Source organism: Actinia tenebrosa, unplaced genomic scaffold (genome assembly GCF_029948245.1).
Source record: "Actinia tenebrosa isolate PJP-AT-01 unplaced genomic scaffold, QUT_ActTen_1.0 PGA_scaffold11__36_contigs__length_13525064, whole genome shotgun sequence".
Lineage (NCBI taxonomy): Eukaryota > Metazoa > Cnidaria > Anthozoa > Actiniaria > Actiniidae > Actinia > Actinia tenebrosa.
In genome coordinates this window covers 2,285,567-2,301,215 of record NW_028292571.1, presented here as the reverse complement: position 1 = coordinate 2,301,215, position 15,649 = coordinate 2,285,567, and the positions used below count along the sequence as shown (strand labels likewise).

The following is a 15,649-nucleotide window of genomic DNA, read 5'->3' as shown; positions in this document are numbered from 1 at the left end:
TATAGATAAATATTCCAAAAAAAATTTTTCGATTTCGAATTTTTTTCACCTCGAAATCAGCCTTCAAAGTTAGATTTCTGGCGACGCCCAGTCGTGTTGGCCGTGTTTTGGGAGACGCTAATGGACTGGCACTAGTTTTTCTGTGACGTAAATTCGGTGACACAGTTTAGATCGGCCTTTCGAAGTATTGTAAATATGCCTAGTAGGTGCGTGGTTGGAGGGTGTTCAAATATAACGAAGAAAGGCATAAAACTTCATACGATCCCTTATTTTAATGATGACCGACCAATAGCAAAGGCTAGAAGGAAAAGATGGGTCGATTTTGTGTTGAAAAGACGAGCAAAATGGACGCCTACGGCGACTTCGGCAATATGCTCGGAGCACTTTTCTCCAGAGGACTACAGTCAGCGTTACTCTTTCGGAGAAGACGACAGAAAGCTGGCACACTTAGTAAGGGATGAGACCGGAATTGTGTCATACCCAAAACTTTACCCAGTTCCATCGACTAGTTCAGCTGAAGCCAACAATTCTCAAAGAAATCGCCGAAAGGTAAGTCGTCGATTGATAATAAAAAAATGTCACACATATTGGACTATATGCCCCAACTGTAGCACTATCGTTTGTTTACTATATAGATTCTTAGAGACATGATCGCTGCTAGTACTGGTGAGTCCAGAGAAGCCATGGGACCTGTTAGAGAGCTTGAGAATGAAGACAGGTTACCTGTAGACAATGCAGAGGAGCCTGATACAGTAATCAGTGCCGAGGATTGTTCTTCAGCGCGGGATTTCAGCACCCAGACTCCAGATTGCTTGGCTTGCAAAAAGCTCAAAGAAGAAAAACGATTGCTACATAATAAATGCATCGATTTAAAAAACAAGATCGATTCTCTGGCAAAGGAACCCACTCCAAAATCGTCCTGTGGTATTCAGTGTAATTTAACACAGCTGAACGACCATGAAGAAGGTCTTGGAGAAAGGATCGGAGAGAATTTGGAACAAGACGATGAGTATGTAAATATGGAAGTGGAGGAAGATGATGAGGACACAGTTGACTATGACATTACAGAGGAAGAGCCTGAGAGTATCCCTGATGATGTTGACTATCACCCCTACACAGATACAGAGACAGAAACTGAAACGGAGGATGAAGAGCATATGACAGGAAAGAGGTATGGAATAAATTTGATCTTTATAGTTTAAATCTTGACAAAAAATAATTTGTTTTGCTGTTGTTTTGTCTTACAGATTCAATTCAAGCAACTATAGCACTAGAACTGAGCCTAAGTACATTGTCTTCTTGTCCAAGCTGTTATTGTTGTTCTCCTTCTGCCACTCCTGCAAGACTGAAAACCCTGTTGTGACATATAATACCGAGAAGTAGGGACTATGGTCAATATCACTACTACATGCCAAAACCCCAGATGCCCAAAGAAGGAAAATACTTGGAGAAGCCAACCCAACATGACAGGCACTAAGATCCCAGCTGGTAATATTCTCCTGTGCTTTGCTGTCCTAACTGCAGGTGCTTCTGCAAGCAAGGTTTTCAGGCTATTTCAGCACATGGGAGTTGCCTGCATCACACTTACTACTTTCTTTAAACATCAAGGGGTACGCAATGTTTACAAAATGCTTTATTTATAAAAATGATCTATCATAGTTGAATTTAGTTGAGTAATGCAAACAAGGGCTCTGTACCTGAGAAGTAGGAGAATTATTTTCCATGTAAATTTATTTTTTGAATTTTAGGAAAAGCTGTTTCCTTCCATCCTGCTGTTTTGGAAAAAGTACCAAAAAGTAATGCTAAGTGAAGTAAAGTCACTGCCAGAGCCCCTAACACTATCTGGAGATGCCAGGCATGACAGCATGGGGCACAGCGCCAAATTTGGAGTATACTCAATCTTCCTTTGTAATTTGCCGAACATTATTCATTTTTCCCTCGTACAGGTATGTTATCATCATTGGATGTTATGATTCTACTATATCTGTCCTTACTGCCAAAACAGGTAGTGAGAATTAAACTTGTAAAAAAGCACTTTGTTGACTTTACATTCATTATGTTCTGTACACACATTCTTATTTGACTCTATAAGATAATTAATGCTAATCTTTGCATTGTGTCATTGTTCCTTTTAGAGAAATGAAACTGGTAGCAGTACGGCGATGGAGTACGTTGGTTTCAATAGGAGCATCAACTTCCTTCTTCAAATTGGCCTTACAATTGGCACCTTCGTATCTGACAGACATCTCTCCATTGCCAAACACATGCGAGAAAAGCTGCCAAATATTACTCACTATTTTGATCTTTGGCACCTAAAGAAATGTATGAATATCTAGTGGTATTATTATTAATATCATATTTTATTAATTATTGGTGTGACATATTTTAAACCTCTACACCACTTATTTAATGAAGGCAAAGCAAATATTAGTAAATATTTACTACAGTTATCTTTGAATATCTCTTGGTCAACTATACCTGTTTTCATGTCACCTTTGGAGTCAGAATGATTGTTTATGAATACATTTATTCTAATGGCATATGTATATTATGATAATAATAGTAATATATTGCATTTAATTTGCAGCTGTCAAGAAGGCTCTGAACAAAGTTGCAAGAGAAAAAGGATGTGAATTAATCAAGGACTGGATTCAGCCTTGCTTAAACCATCTCCATTGGAGTGCGACATCAACTGTCTGTGGAACCGGAAGAATCATCTGGTCAAAATTCAACTCCTTCAAAAGCCACATTCTTAATAGGCATAAAGATCTACCTGACCCTCTGTTCAATAAGTGCTCACATGCCGATGACATAACACCTAGGAAATGGCTTATCCCTGGTACTCTTTCTCTATTTTTATGTTGATAATTTCAAAATTTGTCACCACTGTTTTGTTCACACGGTTTTGGAAGAGTGATCCAAATTCCATTTCCTGGCCAAATCCCATGCTCTCAAATTAGTTATGTTTTTGAGCAACTCCAATTCCCACTTCTTATTTGCAAATCCCAAACCTGGTGCATAAAATTGAATTTTTCTAGCCCAGAAAAGTTGACTCCTAGTACCTAGCACCTATTTGACTGTTATAATTATGTTATTTTTCTTTATTAGATTCTGTGGCATATGAGAAACTGGACAAAGCATTGAGCAAAAAAGGAATTGTTGCTGGCATTAAACAGGCTTCTCCTTTATCGCAAACAAGTTGCCTCGAGGGATTTCACTCGCTACTACTATTTTGTCCCAAAATGATTGCATTCTCTTTCCCTGGAATGTATTGCAGGTATCTAGTACTGTGTATAACTTGTATCAATATGTATTTTTGCTATATATATTTTTCTAATATTATAATCATAGTATTATTCTCATATAAAAGCTATCAAGAAATAAGACATAAATGCATGACTAAATATTTGCATTCTTGCAAAAACTTGAATTGCAATATGCAAAATAAAGAAACAAATGAAATCAAACTAAGATATTCGAATAATAAGAATAATAATTTGTTATAATCATTCTCTTTGTTTTCTTTCCTTCCAAGACAAATACTTGCTGTAAGCCACTTCAACTACAATATCATTAGAGAGACAAAAAAGAAGCCAGATGGATCAGACCAAGTGAGATTTATTTATCTGAAGTTTAAAAATGGGGAGGCTACTGTAAGAGATGTGAGAATAAAACCAGATTATGGTAAGAATTGCTATTTCGGCACATCTGATTTAACAAAAAGTCAAAAAATACTTGTATACATGTTATTGTTTATCTTTTATCAATAGGGTATGTGGAAGAGATATACATCACTTTTCTCGAAGCATTGCAGAAAGAAGACATGTTAAGAGAGGCACAGAAAGAATTAAAAGAAATGACCCCACCATCAATGAACACGATGCTGGTAAAAGAAAGTAAAACTGTGGCTTTGGAAAAAAAGGAAAAAAGAAAGAGTATGGTTGTAGACAATGTACCACCCACAACACCATGTGAGTAGGATGTTATTTCCCATTGATGTTTCTAAGTTTGAAGAGTGCCATCATCATACCTGTGAAATTTGCTTAGCTGAATAGCACTGAATAGTGCTTACCAAACAAAAGAAAACAAATGAATTTGTGCTAATTATTACTACTATTTAGATTTTGTACTATTTCACTGGTTATACTGACTGCACTCTGTTTCAGTGTTCAAATATCACCAAGTCCTTATTCAGTGCTTTCACTATAGATCTTTCTTCATAATTAGACTGTTGTGTCTAAGTCATGAAGGTTTATTTCTAATATGTTGAATAATCTAACAGTCATAACATAATAGAAGTATAATTGTAGGGACCAGACTTAGACACGCGTAACTCAGTTTTCATTTAATTCGTAACGACTCTCATTACATCTCGTCATCGAAGACTTTGTACAGTTTATGACCTTTGTATGGTTTATACGCTATTGTACGGTTCTACAACGAGAAAGTTATATTCTTAACATAAGACTTACAAATCTGAACGTAAGAAAACCGGAATTTACCTCAAGTTTGGCCTACAATAATGACTTTAGATCCTCTAACGTCCTTGCTACGTTCTTGTTACGTTCTTGTTACGTTCTTGCGCATGGCGAACTATGTTACCGCTGACCATATCTTACACCGCCCCCCAAAAGGGCATTGACCCTTTTTACCTTACCAAAAAAAAACGGTACTTATGATACTTATATAACAGTAACTTAACTATCTTAATTTTTTCTTTTTTCCTAGTACGTGTATTCACGCTTGTTATTTCATGGGGTATCATCAGAATCCTCCTGTTGTTCCAATAGGCTCAGCTTCCTGATATCTCTTTCGTAGCTTCCTTTGGCGGTACGCACCAAAACTCTTCGTACTACTCCTAGGTTATCAGGATATGTCTCCATAATGCGTCCTAGGGGCCATTGTCCTCGTTGAAGGCTGTCGTCTTTGATCATTACCAGATCACCTTTCAACACGTTCTTCTGTTTCTTGAGCCATTTCTGCCTTTCCTGCAGCGTTGGAAGGTATTCGGCTACCCAGCGCTTCCAAAACGAATCTGCTAAACTTTGGGCCAGCTTCCATCTTTCCCTTGCCGCGATGTTATCGTCGTTCGGGCATGGCGTAGCACATGAGTTCGGTCTGAGAAGCAAAAGGCTGTTTGGCGTCAATACCTCCATGTCCTTAGGGTCATTTGAGACGGCTGTTCGCGGGCGATCGTTTATTATCTTCTCGACTTCACACAGTGTCGTCGACAGCGTTTCGTCATCAAGTAGTTGATTTCCGACTGTGGCTCTAAGAATTCTTCTGGTTGAGCGGATCATCCGTTCCCAAACGCCTCCAGTATGACTAGCGGATGGTGCGTTGAAATACCATTGGATTTCTTTCTCTCTCAATCTTTCGCGTATCTTCTCTTGGTTCCATTGTTTCAGGGCTTCTTTGATCTCCGACTCGGCTCCTCGGAAGTTGCTCCCGTTGTCACTGTACAGTTCAATAGGTGCGCCTCGTCTGCTAACAAATCTGCATACTGCTTGGATGAATGAGTCCGACGTCAGATCGGAGGAAACTTCTATGTGCACAGCGCGTACACTCAAACAGGTAAAGATACATCCATACCGCTTAGCAGTCCCGCGTCTGTATTTGACGTGTAATGGACCGAAGTAATCTACACCGGTTGATGTAAATGGCGGTCTACCAGGGGTCACTCGAGCTTTCGGCAACGGTGCCATTATCTGTGTTGGAGTTTGCTGACTTTGACGACGGCACGGTACACATGAGTTCAAAACTCGCCGGACAGTAGATGGTCCCTTTATTATCCAAAACTTCTTCCGTATCGCCGCCAACGTTTGGTTACGACCAGTATGGCCATTATGCTTGTGGTAATGTCTGATAATCATACTCGTTACATGATGACTGGAGGGTAATATAGCTTGGTGCTTGTGGGTTTCGTCTAGTGGGGCGTTTGTCAAACGACCACCTACTCGTAAGACTCCATTCTCTGTAATCGGGCTCAGGTTTTGAAGACGATCATGTACGATCTTTGCTCCATGTTTAGTACGCATCTTGGTTGGTGCTGATGGAAAGGCCTCTTTCTGCACTAGCTTGATCACCTCAACTTCTGCTTCTGACATTTCATTCACCTTTAATGGTTCTGAAGATACTGCAGGATGTTTTGTCTTGTTGAAGTGCCACATCAGATATCGCTTGTAGCGTAGGAGCCATGCAACCATTTTACATAGTCGGTACCAACTTGACCAACGATGCAAAAGCTCATCTAAGGAAGTGGTAACATTCTTGACATCAACATTCGCTTTGACTTGAGCGTACATTTGTGCTTTGCTTCCCTTTACTTCAGCATCCTCGTCTCCTATCTCTTGCTCGTTGTCTGGTGATGACGGCCAGTAATCTTCTTCCCTTTGTAAAAACTCTGGACCATTGAACCATTTGCACATCTCCTTTTCGTCGTTGACTTTAATGCCTCTTGAAGAGAGATCAGCAGGGTTACTTTCCGTCGGTACATGACGCCATTGTTCTGGAGAAGATGCATCGTGGATTATTTGTAGCCTGTTAGCTACAAATGTATGAAAACGCTTGGATACATTTCGAATATATCCGATAACGATAACAGAGTCTGTCCAAAATACAACACGGTGTATTGGCATTTGTAGCTCTTGGCGTATCTGCTTGTTTACCTTTACTGCCAGGGTCGCCGCTGACAATTCTAGTCTTGGTATAGTTATTGTTTTTAAGGGAGCCACTCTTGATTTTCCCATGATCAGGGTACAATGAATATTGTCTTCGATGTCGACCAAGCGGATATACGACGCTGTGCCATAACCTTCTGCAGAAGCGTCGGCAAAGTGATGTAGTTCTGCACTTCGTATCTCTTTCAAGGTTGGTGACTTGTAACAGCGTGGAATTTGTACTTCCATCAGTTTCTCGACCGTTTTCTTGATTTCTGCCCACTTCTTAAGACATCCTTCTGATAGGCTTGCATCCCAGTCGTGATTGAGGCGACACAGCTGTTGTAACATCATCTTCGCGGGGAGAACAAATGGTGCCGCTAAACCTAGCGGGTCGTAAATAGATGCGACGAATGACAAGATACTTCTTCTTGTGCTGCTCGTTTCCTTTCCTTGACGGAATCCTAGCATGTCTCTTTCAACGTCCCATTGAACGCCTAAAGCTCTTTCGACAGGCAACTTTTCCATATCGAGACTGACTGACCTTGCTCTTTCCATAGACGGTACTGCTGATAGAACTTCTCTTTCATTGGAAACCCACTTGGTGAGCCTAAAACCTCGTTTTGCTAGTAAAGAGGTAAGTTCTTTGACAAGTGAAATTGCTTCATTTACATTTGCAACCGATTTGAGGCAGTCATCCACGTAAAAGCTGTTGTTGATTGTTTCGATCGTCTGTACACTGTATTCTTCTCTACTATCTTCCGCTGCCTTGTGGAGTGCGTAAGAGCAGACGCTTGGTGACGACGTCGCCCCAAACAAGTGAACGTTCATGTTATACTCCTCAGGCTCGCCTTGAAGATCTCCATTTGGCCACCATAAGAAACGCAACGCGTTCCGGTCACTTGGTTGTACATAAACTTGATGAAACATCTGCTCGACGTCTGATAAGAATGCCACACGTTCCTTTCGGAAACGTAGTAACACTCCAACCAACGAGTTCGTATTATCCGGACCTTGCAGCAGCTGCTCGTTTAACGATGTTCCGTTGTAAGATGCCGCACAATCATAGACAACTCTGACCTTTTCGGGCTTTTGTTGGTGCATCACGGGATGGTGAGGTAGGTACCACCGGGGACTTGTTCGGTTACTTTGTTCCTTGTGATCGCTTGCTTGCACTTTCTCTGCGTGACCTCGCGATATATACTGTTCCATGGTTTCCGTATATTTCGTTAACAGCTTGTGGTCTTTTAAAAGACGTTTCTTTAGTAACATGAGTCGTGTTTCTGCCATTGACTTGTTGTCTGATAACTGTGGTCGCTCGTACTTCCACGGCAATCCTATTTGGTAGTGTCCATTAACGAATTCTACCGTTTTGTCCATTATCTTCTTGGCACGTTGGTCTTCTACCGAGAGGCACTCTCGAACTTCCGCAGTGCATTCAGAGAACTCGGAATTATACATGCGCACAAAGTCGTCGTGTATGTTCGTTAAGACTGGTTCCGATTCATTACATCCTATCGATTGATCAACATGGATGTAGTTCATACTTGCTCTTTGCCTGCTTCCCTTTCTCAATGGTCCAGTCACTGTCCATCCTAATAACGTTCGCAGTGCAAAGGGCTCTCCCTTCTTTCCACTTCTAACTTCCAAAGGACATAACGCTTCGGGCACGTCACTACCGATTAGCAATGTTATCTTCTTGTCTATTAACTCTGGCAAGTCAATGTCCTTCATGTGATTCATCTCACTGACATCCTGTTTGACAACAACGTTCTCTTCAGTGATAGGCAGCCGGTTGGTCGTCCAGACGTTCGTTATTCGTACACCCTTTTCAGTTGACACTCCAGTGACGTCTAAACTTAGCTGTCTTCCGTTGTTTTCTTGATCACCCGTCATAGTAGACAGAATGAACCGCACCGGCTCTCCTTTTATTCCAAGATCATCAGCAAGACTTTGTAGGCACATTGACGTATCGGATCCGTCGTCCAAGAAAGCATACGTTTCTACCTCTCGATCGCCGTCGGGAGCCTTTACTTTAACAGGGATAACCTTCAAACTCACCAGACGTGAGTCAGTCCTTAATGCGTTATTGTGGGCTACATTCGCAGTCCTAGAGTGAACCGTGCTTGGTGACTTGGTTGTTGCAGAACTGTTGTCCGTCTCACTCTTTGTTTCTACACGTGGTACTATTTTATCACTAGAAAGGCTTGGTTGACTACGTGGTCGTTGTTCATTCACCAGAGCTGTGTGAAGTAAAGGGTGATGGTTACCTTTACATCCTCCTTCGTTGCATGCTCTCGTTTTTCTGCAGTTCTTCGCCACGTGACCCCCTTTAAGACACTTCCGACAGAGTTCCCGTTCCGACGTCACGTCCATACGTTGCTTTCCCGTCTTTTCACGAAAACTTTCACACTGATCGAGATAATGTTCCTTGTCGCATAGAGGACAGTGGGGTCGCCAGGTTTTGATTTGTGAGGCCTTTTCTTCGGAGTGATTCTTGTTTGACGTCGTAGCGAGCGTAGTCACCTTAGCAGCTGGACCACCATAGGCTCTAGTTTTTATCTTCACGTCTCTGTCAGCTCTGTTATCTTGAATCAATTGACCAAAGTAAGTGTTTGCTACGGTAGCTCGTTGCTCGATGAACTTCGCTAGATGTAAAAACGTGGGAGTTAGTCCTTGATCATAAATTTGACTGGCCCTTTCAGCCCACTTTGCCTTCAACGTAATTGGTAGACGATTTACGACCTTTCCTAGAGTGTCCAAAGAATTCAAGCTTGATTCAAGTCCGAGCTCACTCGATCCCAGTAGACAGGTCTCCATATCGCGAGAGAGCTGTGATAACCTTTCACTTTCCGTTATTTTGATGCATGATCCTTTAACGACTTTGTCTAGAAATGCTTTCGATACAACATGAGTTCGACCAAAGTTCTTCTTTAAGATATCCTTTGCTTTACAGTAACCTTCACTTGGTGGCATCATCACACAATGTTCAATCGATTCTCTAGCTTTGCCCTTGCAGAATTGAATTAAGTAGCTTAGTCGATCACTGTCATGTGTCTCTCTTCCTTCGATGTTTATCTCAAAGTTTTTGATGAACAATGGGAACATCAGTGGATCTCCATCGAATGACATGTATCCTCTCTTGGGCATGCTCAATGTCCTGACAACTTCATCCATTGTCTCTTGTTGTTTTCGTAAAACGTTAAAAACTGTAGAAGTGTTCGTGGTGTGTGCCGACCGAATGTCGCCGTCTGTTCGATCTTGAAGAAAATCATAATCAGTTTCATTGCTGAACACTTGGCCTTTGTGACTCTCATCTGATCTAAAGGATTGATCGCCGTCTTCGCTATACACGTGCGACTCATTAACTTCTCGCTCTACATCTTCTAACTTAACTTTGGGGTTTACATCAACGTGTTTAGCTTCAGGCTTCACTTCCACGTGCTTTACCTCAGGTTTCACATCTACGCGCTTAATTTCAGGGTTTACGTCAACGTACTTAGCTTCAGACTTTACATTCGCGTGTTGAACTTTAGGCTTTACATCCACGTGCTTACCTTCGGGGTTCACATCCACGTGCTTAACTTCGGGGTTTACATCCTCGTGCTTAACTTCGGGGCTTACATCCCCGAACTTAACTTCGGTCTTTACGTCTACGTGCTTAACTACGGGTTTCACATCCACGTACTTAACTTCGGGGTTTACATTCACGTGCTTAACTTCGGGCTTTACGTCCATATGCTCAACTTCGAGCCTTACATCTACGTGTTTTACGTCAGGGCTCACATCCGTATGTTGAACTTTAGATGACTGAGAACATTCTTCGAGATAATCGAGTATTTTGACTATTTTCTCACCGTCACTTTGTATTGGTAGGTCGAGAAATTCGTTTTGCGATCCATCACTATCTATTTCGTCCACCACCCGCATGTCTATCTCAGCCTCTTCGATTTCTGTTCGAAGTCGGTGTTCTTCTAGTTTCTTCTCTAGCTCCTTCCTCTCATCCAGCCGCTGCAATCGTAGACGTGCCTTCTCCAACTTAGCCTTTGTAGATGCGCGACTGCGTGTTGAAGATCGACTGGACTTTGACGACATTCTACTGCAAGACTTGCGGCTCCATCTGTCGCCTTCTTCGGTTAAATTGACGGAAGCGAAGTGTTTAAACATGTGAGGTGATGGCACTACCGTCGTCGTTGTTAAATCTCTTGTCGCGGCTGGCACGGTAGCTTTCGAAGCTTGGTCATTAACAGTCGTCAGCCATTGTCCACAATTCAGTAAACACGCACCTCTCCGTTGAATCTCGTTGGTGTGTTCTTTGGTGAAGGTCTCTCTTTCGTGCAAATCCATTAGCTGCATCATTTTGTCATAAATCCTTGTCAGTTCTTTGAAGGTAGATTCCATTGTGTTCCTCTTTTCTTCAACTAAGTGTTTGTCTGATAGTTTAATTGCTCGGTCGATTTCGTTATAAATTCTTGTCAAGTGTCCTTTGTAGCTACTATAGGATCTTTTGAAGCTTGTCAGTTTCTCTGAAAGTACTCCTTCCACGTCGTCATACGGTATGTTCGTAGTCCTCAGTCTTGGTGGTAGCATAAGTGTCTTTGATAATCCATAAATATCATGAACATTAATTGGAATCCCTGTGTTCAACGGCCCATGAAGATTGTTCCATGAATTTCCTGTTGATTCGTAGAAACTGTGTGATGGGATTCCTGTGGTACACCAATGAACATCGGTTGGCGGTATTCCTGTGGTCGGCGGGTGAAATTCGCTAGACGGAGTTCCTGTGGTCTCTGAACTAACATAAACATTAAGCGGTCGACCTTCGGCTCTTGACAAACCATTAACAGGAACATTACATGTTGAAATTGCCATAGCAGGGAATTCATAACTTCCTGAAATTCCAGTAGTAGTCGGCGAACCATAAACATTGACATTAATTTTTGATATGCTAGCGTTAACATTTCCACATACTTCGCTTATCGGGTTTTCAGACTCATCTTCGTTTGTTTCAGTTGACATGTCAACTCAGTAATTTCCATTCGTCGTAACGTAACAATTTTCAGCTCTTTATCACTAGTTTTCCATTTGCCCTTTACCTTAACTTTGGACGACTTGAGAACTTGATGTAGGGACCAGACTTAGACACGCGTAACTCAGTTTTCATTTAATTCGTAACGACTCTCATTACATCTCGTCATCGAAGACTTTGTACAGTTTATGACCTTTGTATGGTTTATACGCTATTGTACGGTTCTACAACGAGAAAGTTATATTCTTAACATAAGACTTACAAATCTGAACGTAAGAAAACCGGAATTTACCTCAAGTTTGGCCTACAATAATGACTTTAGATCCTCTAACGTCCTTGCTACGTTCTTGTTACGTTCTTGTTACGTTCTTGCGCATGGCGAACTGTTACCGCTGACCATATCTTACAATAATATAAACTAACAATTTTGTCATCAACTATTCACTTCATGCTAATTTGTGCATTACTTTTATCAGTATCACAGGTACTTGAACAAGAAGCCAAAGCTGCCGAAATGAAGAAAACAAAGAAGATTGGAGAAGGCAGGATAGAGAAATCAATCCCTCATTGCACTCATTGCAAGAATCCCATGAAAGGACACAAGAATGTGAAAGACTGCCCTAAAAACCAGAAAAGCAGTTAATACTCTCTTGCTTTTAGAGTGAAGTTACTAAACCCGTGAAATAGAAATTACTTGTTAAGGTGTAATAGTCAAATAGACACAAAAGAAAACAATGGCATTAGAGTCTCAGTGCTAAGGTGTATTAGTCTACTATCCATTTCACTGGTTTAGTGACTTCACTCTTATATTAATATGTAGAAATGTATCATTTTGTAATACTTTTTACAATTAATTATTTTATAATTTTTTATTATAGTTGTAAGTGCAATACAAAGTGACAAATACAAAACAACCCTCATAAAGGCAATTTGAGTCATTTCTATTAGACCCATGATACAAAGTTGTATAATTAGTGAGGAGAGTTGAAGTAAAACAAAAGAAAACAGTGAATATCTACTACTATGTAGTGCAATTTTTTTCATGCTTCAAGTAAAATCACTCTAATGCAATGTTCTGTTTATAATATAATATGTATCACTCGTTATCTTCGTATCCACAAAAATCGGTGCTAGGAAACTGTTTTCTTATCGAGTGGTATGCACAAGCAGGCAGTGGGATTCTCTTGGATCCTCCTCCTTGATAACCATGAACCAATTGGGTGAATTCCCTGTAAGCTGTTGCACGGAGAAGCCTAAAATATGAAATGATAATTTGTTAGTATATAAACTTATCAAACAAACAAGAATATATTCTTGAAATAAACAACTGTCAGTTACAATTGCTATTTACATCATTATCATGGAAATAAGTAATACTTTAAAACGGCATGGTATGACTTGTAAAGCACGTGAACAGTAAAAGATATAAGAAAATAAGGAAGAAAACATTAGTCATAGTTATCTTACTTGTTCTGGGCCCATGTAATTAAAACTAAGCTTAGAAGAAAAAAAAAGGATTTACTCACTCTTCTTCACTGCCAGTTTGTCTATACTTATATCCGTCGATAGTGCGGTATTTGGCACATGATGAACGTAGGGACCAGCGATTTAAACAAACAGGCTCAAACCCTGGATGTAAGGTCACACAAATGGGAGGTACTTCCAATTCTTCGAGCACTTCGGAAGACTTCAGTGACTCGAGACAACCCTCTATTTCGTGACAGCAATTACACTCTTGAGGTTTTTGAAGTAAGTCTTTCTTGCAATGACCGCATCTACACCTAAAAGAGGAAACGTTTAGATTTGCGAGTTAGTAAAAAAATCAAAACGAAACTAAATATTTTGCAAAAAGAGTGAGCTTGTAGCTAGATCTTGATAGTTACGTACCAAGCGCTATTCGGCGTGACGCCATCAAATCTTTCTTGAAGCTTTTCATTTCTCTTCTCGATCTTTTAAATTTCTTCGTTATATTCACTGAGCCAGTCCGCATCAGCAAGTGGTTCTGAAGAATATGGTCCTACCAATTCGTGAGATTCAGACCTGGGGTAGCTATCATCTGACTCGTGTGTTTCAGCATGTTGATGGCATTCGTCCTCTATTTCTCCATCCTCTTCCTCTGAATATATACTTGAAATCTCGCTTTCAGAGCTGCAATCACTCCCGTAATAGTTCGTAGCCATCTTGTGAAATTATATATTGAAATTTATGTTTTTTGAAGGAATGAAAGTCACTAACGGGTCAATGTTTACAATACTTTGTCTACTCGTATCCTTGACAATCGCTTTTCTCGGTTCTCGAATTTACGTCACTAGTTACCAGTCTCCTAAAACACGGCCAACACGACTGGGCGTCGCCAGAAATCTAACTTTGAAGGCTGATTTCGAGGTGAAAAAAATTCGAAATCGAAAAAAATTTTTTGGAATATTTACTTATATCATCTAGAGATGCCAAAACCGTAAAAAAATTCTAGACCTGATATACACTTTAAGAATAACTACTCATAATCTCAAACGAAAATCAGCGAAAAAGGCAAATTGATCAGTGCAAATGATCGTATTTGTAGCCGAACTAAGACTAGACTGAACTAGTAAGTATACCATTGTAGTAACCCCCAGTGGTTCTTAAATGAAAAGAAAATTCGTCCGTGAATGGTGGCTCTAGACCACTTGTGCCATATATTTCTAAGCTACCAAAGATCAAAACTCGGGGCGAAAAATGCATGGAAAAATGATAAGAAAATATATCTTCTTCGCTTTGACAACGAGTTGCCAACATAAGTGTCTTGGCATCAATACTGACAGAATTCCGGTGATGTTTTTCATAACATTTCAACTCAGAAATGCTCGATAAAGGGCGTTTTGAATTGCAACTTGAGCAAGCCAACCTAGTCCACGGAACAGTTTAAAGATTCAAAATCCCTTAATCTAAAACAATACCTGGTTAAGAGGGTGTTAATCATGGATATGGATAAGTCTTAACAAGTTTGCCAAAATTGACGTGTCTTTAATTTACTCAATTAACCCAAATTGTTTATGTGACAAAATTAAAAGCATGAATACTGACGTAAAACAACTGATGTAGTACATTAGCAACTGTGGTATGAGCCACGTCTACGAAGCACGGAAGCAGCTAGAGCAGCCGGAATTCATGAGATCATAATAGATTCTCTTTCCTTTCACTATCGAGTGGAACTATAAACCGCGAAAACCTGTCATATCTGTCATCACTCAAACCCTCTCTTAAGATTACATACGTGATATTATTTTGACAAGGTTAGGTTTAATTCTATCTAGTCAGGCAACAAGACAAGACGGAGATCAAGAGCTGAAACCATGACTTCGACTTTAGATATTGTTTTGACTGTATTTTTTGCTATTTTTGTGGTAATGGATATTTTTCTTAACGTGGTGTTGGTGTTAGCAATTCGTCGAAAGAAATCCCTGCAGACACCTATGAATTTATTGATTCTCCACTTGGCCATCGCCGATGTTCTCATAGGAGTATTTATCATCCCGAGGCACATCCTAAGCTATGCAATAACTTATCCAGACGGCAAAGCTAGTGATTATATTTGTCAATTTGTCACCGGTGGGAATTTCATCTGGACCTCTGTTACGACTTCGAGCGGTTTTCTTACTATCATAGCTTTGGAGAGACTTTTCGCTGTTGTCTTTCCCCATAAAGCAAACCTTCGGGTCACGAAGAGGAGACTAATATGGTACGTATGGGCATGTTGGTTGTCGTCAATCGCCTTCAATCTCCCAAGTCCACTGGTTCAAAAGTACGATCACACAAACCACTTCTGCATGGAAGACTGGCCCGAATGGAGTGATCCCAAAGCTTATGTGGGTATGGCCTTCGTAGCAGGGAATTCGTCAGTCGTTGCTATGTGTATTCTTTATTCTATCATTATGTATAGTCTGTGGAAGAAACGTAAAGCAGTCAGTGATGTGTCAAGGGC

At 40.5% G+C, this 15,649-nt stretch overlaps 3 protein-coding genes across 7 annotated transcripts; 2 read left to right on the top strand and 1 right to left on the bottom strand.

The window, feature by feature from the left end:
• Positions 1 to 1,383, top strand: LOC148912329 (uncharacterized). The gene is made up of 3 exons (XM_089027680.1): positions 1 to 549; positions 636 to 1,171; positions 1,248 to 1,383. The coding sequence occupies exons 1-3, from the start codon at positions 196 to 198 to the stop codon at positions 1,381 to 1,383; spliced, it is 1,026 nt and encodes a 341-aa protein (XP_088883806.1). The 5' UTR covers positions 1 to 195.
• A 5-nt stretch (positions 1,384 to 1,388) lies between these two features.
• Positions 1,389 to 4,299, top strand: LOC148912328 (uncharacterized). 2 transcript variants are annotated; one of them, XM_089027678.1, is made up of 7 exons: positions 1,389 to 1,610; positions 1,749 to 1,946; positions 2,136 to 2,322; positions 2,588 to 2,839; positions 3,109 to 3,277; positions 3,536 to 3,684; positions 3,771 to 4,299. In XM_089027678.1, the coding sequence occupies exons 1-7, from the start codon at positions 1,389 to 1,391 to the stop codon at positions 3,977 to 3,979; spliced, it is 1,386 nt and encodes a 461-aa protein (XP_088883804.1). In that variant the 3' UTR covers positions 3,980 to 4,299. The 2 variants fall into 2 exon arrangements, with proteins under 2 accessions (XP_088883804.1, XP_088883805.1); XM_089027679.1 differs by having other exon boundaries at positions 3,536 to 3,611; positions 3,771 to 3,965.
• Positions 4,300 to 4,330: 31 nt separating this feature from the next.
• LOC148912327 (uncharacterized) lies at positions 4,331 to 14,181 on the bottom strand. 4 transcript variants are annotated; one of them, XR_016119318.1, is made up of 4 exons: positions 13,576 to 14,181; positions 13,215 to 13,469; positions 4,503 to 12,941; positions 4,331 to 4,434 (listed from the first exon to the last, which is right to left on the bottom strand). XR_016119318.1 is itself a non-coding variant. In XM_089027677.1 (4 exons), the coding sequence occupies exon 4, from the start codon at positions 11,676 to 11,678 to the stop codon at positions 4,752 to 4,754; it is 6,927 nt and encodes a 2,308-aa protein (XP_088883803.1). In that variant the 5' UTR covers positions 11,679 to 11,912; positions 11,981 to 12,941; positions 13,215 to 13,469; positions 13,576 to 14,181; the 3' UTR covers positions 4,331 to 4,751. The 4 variants fall into 4 exon arrangements, 3 of the variants coding, with proteins under 3 accessions (XP_088883803.1, XP_088883801.1, XP_088883802.1); XM_089027677.1 differs by having other exon boundaries at positions 4,331 to 11,912; positions 11,981 to 12,941; XM_089027675.1 differs by having other exon boundaries at positions 4,331 to 12,941.
• Positions 14,182 to 15,649: the final 1,468 nt, after the last annotated feature.

Bases quoted from the DNA above. Each gene is read 5' to 3' on its own strand.
- LOC148912329 (XM_089027680.1), top strand. From the start codon at position 196: ATGCCTAGTAGGTGCGTGGTTGGAGGGTGTTCAAATATAACGAAGAAA. The intron at 550-635 runs GTAAGTCGTCGA...TTTACTATATAG, and splicing joins CTCAAAGAAATCGCCGAAAG to ATTCTTAGAGACATGATCGC. The intron at 1,172-1,247 runs GTATGGAATAAA...TTTGTCTTACAG, and splicing joins GAGCATATGACAGGAAAGAG to ATTCAATTCAAGCAACTATA.
- LOC148912328 (XM_089027678.1), top strand. From the start codon at position 1,389: ATGGTCAATATCACTACTACATGCCAAAACCCCAGATGCCCAAAGAAG. The intron at 1,611-1,748 runs GTACGCAATGTT...TTTGAATTTTAG, and splicing joins CTTTCTTTAAACATCAAGGG to GAAAAGCTGTTTCCTTCCAT. The intron at 2,840-3,108 runs GTACTCTTTCTC...TTTCTTTATTAG, and splicing joins TAGGAAATGGCTTATCCCTG to ATTCTGTGGCATATGAGAAA.
- LOC148912327 (XM_089027676.1), bottom strand. From the start codon at position 11,678: ATGTCAACTGAAACAAACGAAGATGAGTCTGAAAACCCGATAAGCGAA.